Source organism: Aotus nancymaae, unplaced genomic scaffold (assembly GCF_030222135.1).
Source record: "Aotus nancymaae isolate 86718 unplaced genomic scaffold, 86718_ANA_hifiasm-v0.15.2.pri h1tg000016l, whole genome shotgun sequence".
In the NCBI taxonomy this organism is placed as follows: Eukaryota; Metazoa; Chordata; class Mammalia; order Primates; family Aotidae; genus Aotus; species Aotus nancymaae.
Window position 1 is genome coordinate 28975855 of NW_026988428.1, and position 17828 is coordinate 28993682.

At 41.4% G+C, this 17828-nt stretch overlaps 1 protein-coding gene and 1 pseudogene across 2 annotated transcripts in view; one reads left to right on the forward strand and one right to left on the reverse strand.

Annotated features, from left to right (window-relative positions):
- Positions 1–12649, reverse strand: part of TBC1D15 (TBC1 domain family member 15) — a 75783-nt gene extending 63134 nt beyond the window's left edge. For both annotated transcript variants that reach the window (XM_012441406.2, XM_012441403.2), the window contains exon 1: positions 12567–12649. In XM_012441406.2, the coding sequence (XP_012296829.2) occupies positions 12567–12596 (30 nt within the window). In that variant the 5' untranslated portion in view covers positions 12597–12649. The remainder of the gene's footprint in view (positions 1–12566) is intronic.
- On the forward strand, positions 243–4098 carry LOC135275214 (magnesium transporter MRS2 homolog, mitochondrial-like; annotated as a pseudogene).
- Positions 12650–17828: the final 5179 nt, after the last annotated feature.

Consider the following 17828-nt stretch of genomic DNA (forward strand, 5'->3'; position numbering starts at 1 on the left):
CCCACCAGGAAAACAATAATAATATTATTAATAATAAACTAAAAATACTGACCAATCTATGAAACAATGGTTTCAAGATACTCTCCATCAAACAATGAAGCAGACAGTGACTACTGAGAGAAAGGAACCAAATTAAGTGAGCAATACAATTGCCTAGCTTACTGTCTTGAGTTCCCAGTTATGGGAAAGGGAGAGGAAACTCAGAAGGTGTCCAGTGAGGAGAGAGATGTGGGAAATGGGAGATGCCAACACAGCTAGAATTCCTGGGAGAAAGTACCAGAAAAAAGAGAAGTACACACAGGAAACTCAAGAAATCTGAAGTCTTCCTTGAGTATTCAGCAGAATACGGAACAGTGCATGTTTGTCAGTAAACTCTTCAAGGCAAGAGGGAAACTATTAGAAGAAACTATCTGCAGGCTCACATAGCTGTTTGCACCAGTCAGGGTGGGAAACCTCATCGATCACAAAGCACTGGGTAGAATAGTCTTGTCAGTGAGGCAAAATTAGCTCTACAATAAACGCTGTGCTGATCCCATTTAGCAAAGTTTAAAAGCAAGACCCAAAAGTACCAAAACTGTCTCCAAGCAACTTAAGTGCCTTCTAACATAAAGCTCAGTAATATTTTACAGAACACAAAAATATCTAGCATCCAAAAAGAGAATTTAACATATCTGACATCCAGTAAAAAATTTACCACTTAAGGCATGCTAAGTGCCAGGAAAATATAACCTATAACAAAAAGAAAAAGCAATCAATTACAAATGGCCACAGAATGACATAAATAATCAGTAGTGAAGGATATTAAAGTATTTATTTCAAGTCTATTCCATGTGTTCTAGACACTAAAGTCACAACTTGGCCAGGTGCAGTGGCCTGTAATCCCAGCACTTTGGGAGGGTGGTATGGTTTGGATCTGTGTCCCTGTCCTGATTTCATGTTAAATTCTAATCCCCAATGTTGGAGGTGGGGCCTGGTGGCAGGTAATGGGATTATGGGGGCAGTTTCTCATGGTTTAACACCATTCCACTTGATGCTGTCATGGCAATAGTGAGTTCTCGTGAGATCTGATTGTTTAAAAATATGTGGCATCTCCCCTCTCTCTCTTCCTTCTGCTCTGGCCATGTGAAGTGCTGGCTCCCCTTCACCTTCCACCATCATTGTAAGTTTCCTGAGGCCTCCCTAGAAGCTGAGCAGATGCCAGCATCACACTTCCCATACAGCATGAAGAACTGTAAACCAATTAAACCTCTTTTTTCTATAAATTGCCCAGTCTCAGGTATTTCTTTAGAGCAATGAGTAAGAATTGACTAATACAGAAAAGTGGTACCAGGAATGGGGTTGCTATAAAGACACCTGAAAATGTGGGAGTAGCTTTGAAACTAGGTAACAGACAGAGGTCAGAAGAGTGTGGAGGGTTCAGAAGAAGACAGGAAGATGGGGGAAAGTTTGGAACTTCCTAAAGACTGGTTGAACGGTTGTGACCAAAATGCTGGTAGTGATATGGAGAGAGAAGGCTAGGCTGAGGAGGTCTCAGATGGAAATGAGAAACTACTGGGAACTGGGGTAACGGTCACTTTTGTTATGTCTTAGCAAACAGCCTGGTTGCATTATGACCCTGCTCTTGGGATCTGTGGAACTCCGAACTTAAGAGGGATGATTTAGGGTATCTAGTGGAAGAAATTTCTAAGCAGCAAAGTGTTCACGATGTGACCTGGCTGCTTCTAACAACCTATGCTCATACATGTAAGCAAAGAAATGACATGTAACTGGAACTTATATTTAAAAGGTAAGCGGAATATAAAACTAGAAAATCTGCAGCCTGGCCACGTGGCATAAAGAAAAGCCCATTTTCAGGAGAAGAATTGAAGCCCATGGCAGAAATTTGCATAACTAACAAAAAGACAAGTGCTGATAGCCAAGACATGGGGAAAAGGACTTAAAGGCATTTCAGAGTCCTTTGCAGCAGCCATTCCCATTACAGGACCAAGGCCTAGGAGGAAAAAACGGTTTCCTTGGCTAGGTCCAGGACCGTGCTGCACTGCACAACCTCAGGACACTGCTCCCTGCATCCCAGCTACTCCAGCTTCAGCTGTGGCTCATAAGGGCCCTGGTAAAGCTCAGGCCGCTGCTTCAGAAGGTGCAAGCTATAAGCCCTAGCAGTTTACACATGATGTTAAGCCTGCAGGTGCACAGAATGCAACAGCTGAAGCTTGAGAGTCTCTGCCTAGAATTCAGAGGATGTATGGAAAAGCCTGGTAGTGCAAGCAGAACCCTGCCGCAGGGGCAGAACCCTCATAGAGAACCTCTACTAGGGCAGTGAGGGGGAGAAATGTGGGATTGGAGCCCCACATAGAGTCCCCACAACGGCACTGCCTAATGGAGCTATGAGAAGAGGGCCACTGTCCTTCAAATCCCAGAATGATATATCCACCAACAGCTTGCACTCTCAGCATGGAAGAGCCACAAGCACACAAGGCCAGCCCTTGAGAGCAGCCACAGGGGCTAAGCCCTGCAACACCACAGGGCAGAGCTGTTCAAGGCCTTGGGTACCCATCCCTTGCATCAGTGTGCCCAGGTGTGGGACATGAAGTCAAAAGAGATTATTTTGGAGCTTTAAAACTTAATGACCGCCCTGTTGGGTTTCAAACTTGCATGGGCCTGTAGCCCCTTTCTTTTGACTATTTTTCCCTTTTGGAATGGGAATGTTTACCCAATGCCTATAACCCCACTGAATCTTGGGAATAACTAACTTGTTTTTGATTTTACAGCCTCATAGGTGGAAAGGAATAGCTTTGTCTGAGATGAAACTCTGGACTTAGGACTTCTGAGTTAATGCTGGAAATGAGTTAAGACTTTGAGGGACTACTGTACTGGGAAAGTATGATTCTATTTTGAAATGTGATAAGGACATGAGGTTTGGGAGGGATCAAAAGTGGAATAATATGGTTTGGATCTGTGTCCCCACCCAAATCTCATGTTGAATTGCAATCCTCAATATTGGAGGTGGGGCCTGGTGAGAGGTTAGGGATAAGGGGGTGGTTTCTCACGGTTTAACACCATTCACTCTTGATGCTGTCATCATAATAGTGAGTTCTCATGAGATCTGGAAGTGTGTGGCACCTCCCCCACTTCCTCCTGCTCTATGTGAAGTGTTGGCTCACTCTTTGCCTTCCACCATGACTAAGTTTCCTGAGGTCTCCCTAGAAGCTGAGCAGATGCCAGCATCATGCTTCCTGTACAGCCTGTAGAACCATGAGCCAATTAAACCTCTTTTCTCTATAAATTACCAGGTCTCAGGTATTTCTTTATAGCAGTGTGAGAACTGACGAATACAGAGGCCAAGGCAGGAGAATCGCCTGAGGGCAGGAGTTCAACACCAGCCTGGGCAACACAGCTAGACCCCATGTCTACAAAATAAAAAAAATTAGTCAGGAATGGTGGCACATGCCTGTAGTCCTATACTTAGGAGGCTGAGGCAGAGGATCACTTGAGCCCAGGAATTCAAAGTTGTAGTGAGCCATGATCTTATTACTGTACTTCAGCCTAGGCAACAGAACAAAAACTCTGTGGCTTGTCCCATTGCTGCCTGTAACTGCACAGCCAACCTGCTCAGAAGAAGCTGGGTCGCACTACTGTGCAGACCCCACTGGCTCTGCATGGCAGGTGAAATGTACTGGTTTAGAACTTTTGATGTCTCTCAAACCACTCTAGCCAGTGTAGCCCCAGTATTTACTGTGATAATACTTGACAAACAGAGAAATTGTACTTCTTTTGTAAGGAAGAAAACTGAGTTATACCAAGAGCTAGGTCTTCAGGTCAGAGATTTGAGATTTCAGCATGTAATGAGTATGACAATCAGAAACAATAGGATTATCATGAGAATGGAGTATTTGAAAGCTGAGATAACTCCAGAGTGTCTTCTGACATTAGATCATCGTAATTTAAACTCAGAGCAATGGGTGTTCTGGGAACTCCCTTCACAGTTGTCTGGAGGGGGTCAACTTGTTATAAACCCTTTAACCTTTTGAGTTTAGAGCTATAGAAGCACTCCTGCAATAATGGGTCAATACCCTTCTGGGGAAACTTAGCATTTTGTAGCCAAGTATCTTTGAGATGTTGCCTCCAATGCAGCTCAGGAGCTTAAGGGTTGTAGTGACTGATGATTCACAAAGTATTATTTTCATCAATCTGGACTACCAGTGTAACATATAATGATGCTGAATCTACAGCTCACCATAAGAACCTTCTCTCTTTTGCTCTTTGAAGAAATAGAAGTTGCTTTTGGAATGAATCTGGAATCTCACAGGCGTGAACTACCGTGCCCGGCCCAATAGATATTATTTGGAAATAAAAAAACATAATGATACATAACAACAACATGAATGAATCTCAAAATAATTAACCTGAATAAAGAAAGCCACACAAAAACAGAGTATATACTATATAATTCCATTTATATAAAGTTCTAGAAAATTAAAACTAATTTATAGTGACAAAAAAATGCTCAGTGGTTGCCTAAGGACAGATGGAATGATGGGAGTACAGTGAGTCAAGAGAAAACTTACAGAGGTGGTGGAAATGTCATTATCTTAATTGTGTTCATGGGTTCATGGTGTACACAAACATCAAAAGTTGTATACCCTAAATAATGTGGCCTATTATGTCAATTGTATCTCAAAAATAGCTGTATAGGCCAGGTACGGTGGCTCACACTTGTAATCCCAGCACTTTGAGAGGCTGAGGTGAGCGGATCACTTGAGGCCAAGAAACCAGACGGAGCAACATGGCAACACCCCATCACTACAAAAAATACAAAAATTAGCTGGGTGTGATGGTACACGCCTGCAGTCCCAGCTACTCAGAGGCTGAAATAGGAGGATCACTTGAGCCCAGGAGGTGGAGGCTGCTGTGAGCCAAGAGCACACCACTGCACTTCTACCTGGGCCGCGAAGCAAAATCATGTCTCAGGAAAAAAAAAAAAAAAGAAAGAGTTGTATAAAAAATAATTTACATGAAAAGTCTCTTGTTGTAAACTGTAAAAACCTAACTAAAAATACACAAATACATGAGGACATTCTCACTAAAAAGAAAAAAACAACAACAAAAAGAAATTAGTCTTGCCTCAAAAAAATAGTTAATAAATAATCACACCCACACTTAATTTGGAATCAGGTGTCCACAGGAAGCAAAATGTACCAAGAGCATTCAAAGACTTGCCACTTGGTGGTGCTAAACTGATTGTATAAAACTCAATTCAACAAATTTTTATTAAACAATTATGTGCCAGACACCATAAAGAACAGAAAGATTGAAAGGTATTATAGTTCCTTGCCTGCATGTGGCTAGCAATATTATTATAAAGGTAAAATATCTACACAAGAAGAAATATTCTAAGTGTAAAAGTACCACAAAAAAAGATGAAAGTTTTCCTTTTAGGATAAAAATGTCTCAAGCCCTCCAGGCTCTTGTTTATTCTTAAGTATTGCTAAGATGCCCAAGCAAATAAGTACATGTATAAAACTTCCAATGATGGCCTGCTAACAGCAAAAGAAACTGCATTTTGTTTTTCTCCTCTAGCAAAGGAGCTATGTCAAACATAACTTATTAAAAAACCTCTGGTGACCACAGTAAACATTTTAGAATAAATTTTTTCACCCCTAATTTAGCAGAAGTTTTAATTAAAAAGCAAAAATGAGGCAGAAAAACAGATAAATTCAACTTTTATTTAGACAGAGTGTACTTTTTTGCACAATCCAACTCAAGAACGTCCTTCCTGACACAAAGAGCTGGAAAAAATAAGGAATCTTCAAAATACAGTAATTTTTATACTGTCCTTACACTTAAGAATGAATTTTTACTTATATTAGGATTATTATAATCTTTATTTCCAAAAATGGAAGATAAAGGAAAACATCCAACCCAAATATTTTAAATGTACTAGTAAGTTTAGGGTAAAATGACTGCACTAAATCTTTCTCCAAACTTGGAAACTCATCACCTGCCATACACAACATACATTCTTGACTTTAGCAATTATGTGAACTTTTAGGCTAATATAACAACCAAAAAAGTTTCAAAAGTTCAGTTTATTTAAAAACTATTTGGCATAAAGATGATAATTTGAGATTTTGGCTCCAGAAGGGATCCCCAGGAAATGCAAGACTGAGCATCCTAACGGGCTCCATACCCAAATATCTAAGCACCTACTTGATATCTCTACTTCAACAAGCCATCTTAAACTCAATGTGTTCTATCTAAACCTGCTCTTCTTCTAATATTCCCAATTTTGTCAAAGATATCTCATCCACTTAGTTATCCTAAATGTCCCTTTCACCATCCAAACCGTCTCATCTGACACTGGCCCCTCATCATTTCTAGCCTAAATCACTAAAATAACATTCTAATCTCTCTTCTCCCGATCAAATCACCTTCCAATTATCTGTGTAAGGTGCATAATGTATAACCACTACCCAAACTAACCTTTACAAAATATCCATCTGGTTATACCACACAGGAGCTTAAAAATCTGACTTCACCCTTTACCTCTATAGTGAGGCCATACTTCCTTATACTCTGCAACACATACAACATTCTGCTTTGGGCCACTCAGAACTCCTCTGTTACCTGAAAGCTTTGTGCCTCTTTCCAGGTTTATTCTCTCTCATCTACCTCGAACACCCTTTTATCCTTTCTCTTTGCAAATAACTTCTACTAAATCCTTCAGAAAAGAACATAAGCAATAGCCTGCCCAAACTCTCAGAACTATTCCCAATTCCACCTAATCTGATTTGGAGTTTCTTTACTCATACACTCAGCGCATTTATGAGCACCAACCAGATGCTGGGAATAAAAGGTGTCAGTGGAAAAAACACACACAAATGAAAAGTGTCTGACTAACCTGGCAATATCATGTAAGCCAGTAAATCAATGTTTATAGTAGAGCATGATCGAGGAATGCAGAGAATCCTGAATGAGATACCCTTTTCAGTTACTTCTTCAATAAATATACAGTAAATGCCTACCATGTGGCAGGTACAGAGCAAGGTACTCCTAGGTATAAATAAATAAGACTCAGTCACTGCCTCCACAGCAGTTACAATCTAACTGGGAATTAGGACAAGAAAACAGACAATTACAACACATAAGTACCAATAGGCTGCCACAGCAAGCCCTAACAAATGCTGTCTTACCTAGATTTAGGAGGCTCAGATAGAGTGAGAATCAGGAAGACTTACTTAGAGTGAAATATAAACTGAGATCTGAATAATGGCAATTGTAATTAGTAGAGAGTACAGAGAACCGAAGGACGTATGTTCTTAGCAGAGGGTATATTTTATACAGAGCAAGCAATTCAGTTCTTGATCGAAACCAATATGCCAGAGAGTAGAGTCTAAATAGTTTAGAAACAAAAATAGAGACCAGATCAGATCATAAAGGGTTGCATAAGCCATGCTAAAGAATTTAGGAGTTTGAAATTTATCCTGAAGGCAGACAAAACCAACTAGAAACTTGCCTTTCCTAAGCCAGTAAGGTGGCAGCAGGGCCAAGAACAAACAGCTGCAGTAATCCAGGGAGGGAGAGACTCATGGTTGCTTGAACTGAGGCAATGGTAGTGGGATGAGGAAAGGCAGATGGCTTAGAAAGATATTTACAAGATCAAAATGACAAGACTTCATGACTGATTAGATGTGAGAGGTGAGGAGAGAACAGTCAAGGGCAAAACTGTGTAGATGAGGTCATTTACTGACAGGGAGAACAGAAAGAAGAAAGCAAACAATGAGTTTTATCTGGGATGTGTTAATCAGTAATGACTGTGGAACTAAAAAAAATGCAGAATACAGGTGGTTGTAAGGGTAATACATCACGGATAGTCTGAAGAGTGAGCCTTTGAGATATAGAGAAGGGTACAACTCTCAAGGAAGGGCAGAAGGCAGAACTAGTATTGTTTCTCAAGGATATCAGTGTGCCAAGCTAAGTCAGATAGAAGACAGGAACAATTTAGGAGTTTGAGGACACACATAGTCAGGGCTGCAATGATCCATGACCATACCACTGCACTCCAGCCTGGGTGACAGAGAAAGACTGTAGCAAAAATAAATTGACAATAATAATACAAGTCTGTGTTTAACCACCCTTGTATCCAAAGAACTCAGTATAGCAGATATGAAAATGCTGAACTACAGAATGCCAGAAAAATTTAAAAATAATACATACTCCTATTATATCCTAGGTAATTACCATGCTACAACATCTAGTATAGGAAAACAAGTCTCCAGGAAAATCTAGATACTGAGAATATCCATCTGTCTAAAGTACAAAAATTTCACAGGACTATGAGCATATTTTAAAAGAATTGGTTAGGGCCAATTTTAAGCTACAAAATAAATTCTTACTAAAAATGCCATCACAAATTCTGATTAAGAAAAAAAAACAGCTGATTTCCCTATTGTCTTAATTAATTTTCTTTTTTTCTTTATCTTTTTTTTTTTTTTTTTTTGACAGAGTCTTGCTCTGTTGCCAGGCTGGAGTGCAATCTCCACCTCCCAGGTTCAAGTGATTCTCCTGCCTCAGACTCCCGACTAGCTGGGACTACAGGCATGTGCCACCATGCCCAGCTAGTTTTTGTATTTTTAAGAGAGACAGCGTTTCACCATGTTGGCCAGGATGGTCTTGATCTCTTCACCTCATGATCTGCCCGCCTTGGCCTCCCAAAGTGCTGGGATTACAGGCATGAGCCACCACACCCGGCTCTTTTTCTTTTTTTGAGAAGGAGTCTGTCCCTGTCACCCAGGCTGAAGTGCAGTGGTGCAATCTCAGCTCACTGCAACCTCTGTCCCCTGGGTTCAAGCGATTCTCCAGCCTTAGCCTCCCGAGTAGTTGGGACTATAGGCGTGTACCACCATGCCCAGCTTTTGTATTTTTAGTAAAGATGGGGTTTCATCATCTTGGCCAGGCTGGTCTCCAACTCCTGACCTCCTGATCCCCCACCTCAGCGTCCCAAAGTGATGGGATTACAGGCATAAGCCACCGGGCCTGGCCAGTAATTTTTAATAGAAAAAAATTCTAATACAATGGGAAATCCTAGAGTGAACTGAAGTGTACAATAGGATTTTACAACTCTGAAACAAAACAGCTATTAGTGAACCCATTTCTCATTTATCTCACTCTATTTAATCCCCTCTCCTTTTCTTTTTCTTTTCTTTTTTTTTTTTTTTTTTTAAGACAGGGTCTTGTTCTGTCACCCAAGCTGGAGTGTAGTGGCACTGTCATAGCTCACTGCAGCCTCCATCTCCCAGGCTCAAGCAATCCTCCTACCTGAGCCTCCCAAGTATCTGGGACAACAGGCACACATCAGCACAACCAGCTACATTTTTTTGATTTTTCATAGAGATGGGTTCTTATTATGTTGTCCAAGCTGGTCCTGAACTCCCGAACTCAAGTTATCCTCACATCTCAGCCTCCCAAAGTGCTGGGATTATAGGCATGAGCCACCACATGTGGCTCTTCATTTTCTCATAACTTCTTGCTTCTTCCTCTTCACTGAATACCTATTATGTGCCAGAATCTATGCTAGGTGCAGATTAAGCATTTCAAGATCTGACCTCATGATGATTAGTGAGTCTACAGGTTCTAATATATTTACCCAATAATCCTCATACCAAGCCCATAAAGTAGGTACTGTTATTGTATCACAGATGAGGATACTGAAGCACAGAGAGGTTAAGTAATTTTACTCAAGTTGCTTGTAAATGCGTGAAGATAATTTCTAAAACTAGATTAGCTTCAGAGACCAAGCTCTTAACCATTTTGCTGCTTCCCTATATGACAGAGATTAACTTCCTCCATCACTTTCTGAAACTCCCAAGTTCAAAGCAAGTAGAGTTGTAAGAAAAGTTTCATCCTAGGTGGAGTTACTGAGAGATTCTAATTCAACAGAGCTGGTAGCCCAGCATCTGTACTTTTTAAAAAAGTATGACAAGTGATTTTTGTAAGCCTTAGCTAACACTCACTCCCCTGGATTTCTAAACTAGAACTCTTAGCTAAACCTTGGTGAAGGGAGAGGGGAAATAAGTAAATATACACATACATTTTCTCCCCACCCCTTTTCCTAAAAAAAAAAGACCAGGAAGTAGGGAAGCATAAAAGTAACATGTCTTTTTATGTCACATTAACCAGCTTTGATTATTATTATAATGCTGATGGTTAAAAAAAAAAAAAAGTGAAGGGTTGTCATTTGCTTTTTAAATCAAGAGAGTATCAGATTTGCACATTAGAAAAATAACTCCAGTGATGGTGTAGAGAAGACTAAGGGCAGAGACTGTAGACAAGGAGTAAAATCAGCCAAGAAATCAATAAATCAAAACACGTAGCAGAACCTCAAGCATCTCTCAAACACACAACAATATCTGGCAAAACTAAAAGACTGAACTATCTAAGAAGATACAGCAAATTTAAGGAACCTCTTAAGGTAAAACTGGTAGGACATGGTTACTGATTAGAGTTTGTTATAGGAATGACCTCCAAGTACGTTTAACATGGAACCAGGTAAAGACGATGCCATTAAACCAGATCCGAACTTAACGAGAAAACAAGTGGGTTTTGTTGTTCACGATAGTATTATTTGGGAGGAGCAGCTTTTGGCATGGAAAACTAGTTTCAGTGGAGTGATAGCAACAGGTGTGAATTTGCAGTGAATGACAATAAATGAGGTTATGAAGTAGAGTTATGAAATATAAGTCTAGTTTTAAGAAGTCAGACTATGAAAGGTAGTAGCTGCAAGGAAAGAGTGAAAAATGTCTTTCATTTCACAATTCTGCTTCATTGCCTCAAGGATTCTTTCAAAATCAATCCAAACCTGAGAGAGGGAGATGTTTAAATAGAAGGGATCCCCTCTTGAAAAGTCCTAGCCTGGGCTAGGCGTGGTGGCTCACACCTGTAATCCCAGCACCTTGGGAGGCTGAAGTGGGTGGATCACGAGGTCAGGAGTTCGAGACCAGCCTGATCAACATGGTGAAACCTCGTATCAACTAAAAATATAAAAAAGTAGCTGGGCGTGGTGGCACCCGCCTGTAATCCCAGCTACTCAGGAGCCTGAGGCAGGCTGGGAGGTGGAGGTTGCAGTGAGCCAAGATCGTGCCACTGCACTCCAGCCTGGGCGACAGAGTGAGACTCCGTTTCAAAAAAAAAAAAAAAGAAAAGTCCTAGCCTGGATCAGTTTAGATGGAAAATCAAACAGGATAATCTTCAAATATGCAGCGAGTCAAGCAGAGTATCAGCATCCACCCTTAAAATAAAAAGTAAAAAACTGACAAGACAACCAAAGAACATGAGCAATCCAAAAAAGGATGCCCACTCATCATTTAAAAGAGCTAGTACGTACAAGTATGTAATTCTATGACTTTTTTTTTTAAATTCACATAACCCTAACAATTCCAATACAAGAAATAATGATTGGCATCTCCTCCGTTCTGCAGATAAAGAACGGGAAAGACAGAGAAGTCACAACTGCCCAGTTTTCCAAAGTCACACTTCAGATTAACAGCAAAACCAAGCCCATATCTGTTATGCAGCCGCCTGGTCTAACATTCCAAACACCAAACCACAAACGCTGTCGAATAATTCAAAATGGGGTAGGGAAGGCAACAGGGAGACATGAGTGAAACTCAAGGAACAGAGGACGCTATCTGCAATGAGTAAACAACCCTTGGTGTTCGATGAGTCACTTCAGTTGATTCCAGCCGTTTAGGAAATACTACTGCACTGGGAAATACCACCAGTGGCTTATCATAAAGCTGATAGCCCTAACTATACATAAGATGTTCCCTCGGAAAGCGAATAGGCACTATACGACGAAACCTCCGCACGTAATCCTAGTTTCCAACGAACTAGGAGTGTGTCACTGATGACCTCCGTAAAACAGCATGACCATTACTCCCAAGGAAAGGTCTAGGAAATAAATATTTGAATAGACGGCTTCCTAGACAAGGCAGGATGGTGTAAATCTCTAGTTCTCTCAAGAAATACGTCCCGCTGCTCACAATCACCAACCAACTCAGCAGCTTGGTAAAAACAGACCCAATACACTCGTTTCCTCTAAGGGCACAGCTGCCTAGCACCTATTCAGCTCCTCCCGAAGGAAGCATAGACATTTTCACCAGAGTGTAGCAAAGAAGAATGCGGCAAGTTGGGTTTACGCTTCAAAGACAGAAAAGACGTTGGAGTCAGAAGAGTAGACATAAAGAATTAAGAGTCAAGGAAAAATGAATCAGGGGAAAAAAAAACTAGAGAGCCACCTGCCCCTTAGTAAAGGTAATACGAATAAAAGCCCCTCTGCTCTGGGGCAGAAGAGCGCTGAGGCCCAGCTGGCCTTGGAACAGAAGCCGGCTCTGTAACTCCGCGGCTAAACTGGCATTTTTGGAAAACCAGCTGACACCACCCAGTCTTCTCCTACAGACGCCACGAGTTGTCCTGACATAGAAAGTCCCTCGTGTCCCTCCCCCATCCAGCTGCCAAGGAGCAAAAGCATCCTGTCCCAGAGAAAAGCCGACCTGGAAGCCGTTACCCACCTTCCCGCTCACAACACCAGCCGTCGCCATGTTTCCTGAGCGTGCCTGGTGATGACGTAGCAAAACCTCACGTGTCTCTTGGACATACAACAACATCCGGCAAAACCAGAATAACATCCGGGAGGGAAAGGGGCGGGGAATGGCGGGAAGAGAGCGAAGGAAAGGGGCCGAGCGGAAGAAAGCCGCCTGACGTCTGCGTACTGAGTAGGGCTCAGAGGGAGCTAGGGTGGAGCCTCAGGCTATGCGCTAAGCTGGCGCTTCCCCCACGTCTCTCCAAGGAAGGCTCCTAAAATGAAGATTACCCTATTTGTATTGGAGTTTGTTGGAGACTCTGAATGTAGCGCAGGCCACGTCAGTTTGGTGAGATGAAAATAATACCGCATTGAGAGCCCGCAAGCATTGTCCTGGATTTGTTGTTGTTTTTGAGACAGAGTCTCGCTCTGTCACCAGGCTGGAGTGCAGGGGCGCGATCTCGCCTCACTGCGGCCTTCGCCTCCTGGTTCAAGCGATTCTCAAGCCTCAATCTCCCGAGTTGGTAGGATTACAGACGCGCGCCACCACGCCCAGCTAATTTTTTAAATGTTTGTTAGAAAGGGGATTTCGCCACTGTTGCCCAGACTGGTCTCGAACTCCTGACTTCAGGTAATCCGCCCTCCTCGGCCTCCCAAAGTGCTGGGCTTACAGGCGTTAGCCACCGCGCCTGGCCCATTGTACAGGCTTTGTGGCAGTGGGCAAATCACCAACGCGCTCAAAACCTCATTTTCATATGCTAAAATCGAGGTAGTAGCCTTGCGATGTAGATCCAAAAAAGCCCAGCACTAACACGGAGATATCCCAGCTGTATATGAGATTTTCCCTGCTGTATATGCGGTTTCTCTGTTTGTCTGGTCACTGCCACTCACACGTGACCTCCAGCAAGGTATTTCCAGAGGAACTGTGATAATACCACGCCCTCATAGCTGCAGAGTCCAAGGCACATAGTTTATAGCACCTACATATTACTTAATAGCTCTGTGGCTTAAAGCAAGTTTCTAAATTCATCAAAGCTTCAGGATGTAAACTGGGAATTACTCCTGCATAGAATGGTTGTAGGGTTTCACAACACGTGTGGTAAAATAATTTGTAAAGATACTAAGGTAAGAATTTTACTCGTTCTCAGTGCTGTAAAAGAATGCAGAGAATGATTGTATACTACCCCTCGATAACTCTGGCACAGATCTGGGATTTCTCTAGCTCCAGGGCAGAATAAAAAGTCCCTTTCACCAAAAACACTTGTGCCCATTGAAGTACTTCTGTTTTCACACAGTGGAGAGAGGTTAGAGGCGTTTGAGTTTGGTTGAAGTAAGTGGCAACTAGCTGAACGACAGAAAAGAAGAGTTGCAGGTTATGTGAATATCAGGAACCTAACGGGAGGGAAGTGGTGGAACCTTAGGTGGGAATGAATGTGTAGCGTATTAAGGAGATTGCAGGCTAGGTATCTGAGATTCCAACCACGACCAAGATCCTTATACCCAAGCTTAGCATTGAATCAAGAAAACAGCTTACCTGCAAGGGATGAATGAAGTGGGACAATGAGTACATTAGCAGGAATCAGCATTGCGTGAAGACTCGAGGGCCTTTTCCAAATGTACTGCACTGAGACTAAGACCCCTAGAACCTTCATATAATCTTGGTGTGTAGTGGAACATCCTACTAATGACCCAAATAAAATTTTCCACCAGCTCAGAGCATTGGGATGTTTTTAGAGAAAAATTTTAATGTGACGTCACACTTCTTACACTCTGTGTTTTCGAGAAAAGTTGAAGTCCTTAGCACAGTGCCAGGAATAAAAGGCTCAATAAATGGTAGCTGTTACTCATATTTTTAATATAATAAGCTTGAAAACTAAAAGCTTCTCGTTGAAACTGGCATCCCAGGTTCATCTGCTACTTCTTGACCTTCTTACATTTTATCCTCCAAGTGTCCCTTAAATAATGATACTACCTATTGGCTAGCCATGGACCTCTCTTCCTTTTTCTCCAAACACTATTCCTGGGCTATTAACCTCATATTCTGGCATCAAAATCGCCTGTGTGCCGATGACTCCCAAATATTCCCAGCCCAAGTCTCTCTTTCCTAAACTCTAGCTCCTGTGTCCACTGCCACTGGACATTTGACTTGAATGACCTAATCATACCTCAAAAAAGTATAAGCCTTTACTACTCAAAGTGTACGTGTACAGACCAGCAGCACCAGCAACAGTTGAAAGCTTGTTAGAAATGCAGAATCTGGCCAGGCACAGTGGCTGACGCTTGTAATCCCAGCACTTTCAGAAGGTGAGGCAGCTGATCAGGAGTTCGAGACCAGCCTGGCCAATATGATGAAACCCTAATACAAAAATTAGCTAAGCATGATGCTGCATGCCTGTAGTCCCAGCTGCTCAGAAACCTGAGGCAGGAGAATGGCTTGAACCTGGAGGTGGAGATTGCAGTGAGCCGAGATCACGCCACTGCATTCCAGCCTAAGTGACAGAGCAAGACTCTGTCTCAAAAAAAAAAAATGCAGAATCTGGCTGGGCACAGTGGCTCATGCCTGTAATCCCAGCACTTTGGGAGGCCAAGGAGGGCAGATCACTTGAGGCCAGGAGCTCAAAACCAGCCTGGCCAACATGGTGGAACCCTGTCTCTTCAAAAAACACAAAAATTAGCATGGTGTGGTGGTGCCTGCCTGTAGTCCTGTAGTCCCAGCTGTTTGGAAGGCTGAGGCTGGAGAATCGCTTGAACCAGCGAGGCAGAGGTGGAGGTTGCAGTGCCCCAAGATCATGCCACTGCACTCCAGCCTGGGCAACAGAGCTAGATTGTGTCTTTAAAAAAATATGCAGAATCTCAGATCCCACCCCTGAACTACAGAAAAATATGCACTTTAACAAGATCCCTAGGTGATTTTTTATGCACATTAAACTTTGAGAAGCATAGTCTTAAGTGAAACTTTATTTTGCTTTTCTTCTCTGAAAATTAGTACACTTTGTTAAAACAAGAGTTGTAGCTAGAACACAATTCTCAAACTACTGTGGTATCTTAATTCATTCTCTTGCTTTCTGCTTCATCTAACCCCGGCCCATCATTCACACTTCTACCAGATTAATCTTTCTAAAGCATAAATGTGATCATGTAAATTCTCTGCTTTAAAATCACGTATGGCTTCCCATATCTTCAGGAAAAAGTCCAAATTCTCCAGCATAGTATACAAGGACTTTCAAAAACTGTTCCTGCCTACCATTTTAGCTTCGTTTCTCAACTCTCCCAACCCCAATTCTCCAATTATAGCCAAATATCTGCTGTTCTCTGAATGTACTATACTGTGTCTCAAGATTGCTTCTGACTGTAGCACACTGGCTTGGCTTGGGTCCTGGGACTGTCTCTGAGCCAAACACTAGTCCAGATTATATGATGTTCTCAATTAAAAAAAAACTCACTAATGATCTAACCTCCATTAGTCCCTTTTTTCATTCAGCCAACGTTTATTTGGATTTCTCTGTTTACCATTTTCTTTGCTTACTTGTCTTTGTCCCTGCCAACTTTACCAAGTATAATTGATGAATAAAAATTATATATATATATATTTTTTTTTTTTATGATGTACCAAACAAAAGTATAACATAGGGCAGGTGTGATGGCTAACGCCTGTAATCCCAGCTACCCGGGAGGCTGAGGCAGGAGAATAGCTTGAACCTAGGAGACGGAGGTTGCAGTGAGCCGAGATGGTGCCCCTGCACTCTAGCCTGGGCCACAAGAGCGAAACTCCATCTCAAAAAAAAAAAAAAAAAGTTTAAAGAAGTATAAAGTAGTATGATGTTCTAATTGGCCAGGTTTGGATCTGACCAATTAGGTTTAAATATCCCCGTAGCTTTATTCAAAGTACATGGAATGGAGGAGGAGTAATTCCTAGAGAAAAATTGAAGAACGACTCCAGAAAAAAGGGAATGGTGCTGGGTAAGCCAAAACAGACATCAAATACAAAGACTCTGTTTCTGTACTCCCATGATATCACCCTGTAAAATACGTGGTAGTTCACTGAACTGCCTTCCCTACTAGGCCTCAAATTATTGGAAGGCAGGGACTATACTTTTCATTTTTATAACCACCACACCTGGCACAAATACCTGACACATAGTAGACACACACTAAGGGTTTGTGTTACAAATTAATTTAAATCAATTTTCCCATTTAGGAATGGCACAGTTATACATTAATAGAGGAAAGAGTCCTATTTTCCTTCTTCAATGAAATTCTCTGTCTACATGAAAAGGGAAGAAACAAGGTCAAGATTTCAGAAGGGTTAGTTTAAGGTTTTAATTTTTTACTATATTAGAGGGAATAATCAGAGTACACTTACATATAGCAAGTGGATAGATTGTTTTAAAGCAGTATGCATATGACATTTAATGTAAACAAAGTTTTAAGTTACCTATAAATTAATGTTTTCATGACAGTAATTTCAAAGCTCCTAGATTCATTCCCATAAACTATATAGTCACTCACTAATTATAATTTATTACTGGAAAAGTCATATAATGCAAAAGAATCTTAATAGTAAATGCCATAAAGAAACTTTAGACCTAGAAGGACTTCGAAGATAATCTCCCCAAGTTTTTCAAGTGAAGAAATTGAGTGTCTTAGAGTAATGCCTTACAGAAGTCACAAACTGCTTAATGGCTAAATAGAGACTTCATTCCATATACATGTCATATTTAGCTGTGCTACATTGTCAGCTAAAAGTAATCATTCCTATTTCTGAACTACAGCACTTAATTACTATTCACTTTGATTCTCTCTCACCTCAGTTTCTGGCTGGCCTATTTGTCTTTTGAGCTTATCCCATGTCCCACTTCATCTATTAAGTTTTCCCCAGCATTTCCACTAATTAATCTCTACATCTCCTGAATTCTTATAACAGTTAGACTAACTTTTAGTACTTAATTAATCAAGATAGTACCATGGAGAGAGCATGGATTTTTATGACAGCCAAGAGATCACAAGATTTGTTTCTGGAGAAATTGACCAGCTGAAGAAATCAGACCTTTAGGTATAAACAGTTGGGTGTACTCATTGAAATGACACAAACACATCATCCTACAGTGAAGATCAATGTTCCCACCTTTATATCCAAGACTCCCCAATCAGCTTCTAGTTCCCAACTTTTTTTCAGAGCAGAAGAACTTGAAGTTCCCAACTATTAAACATGAACATCTAAGCATAGTCATTCCACATTTAAGAAAATCTT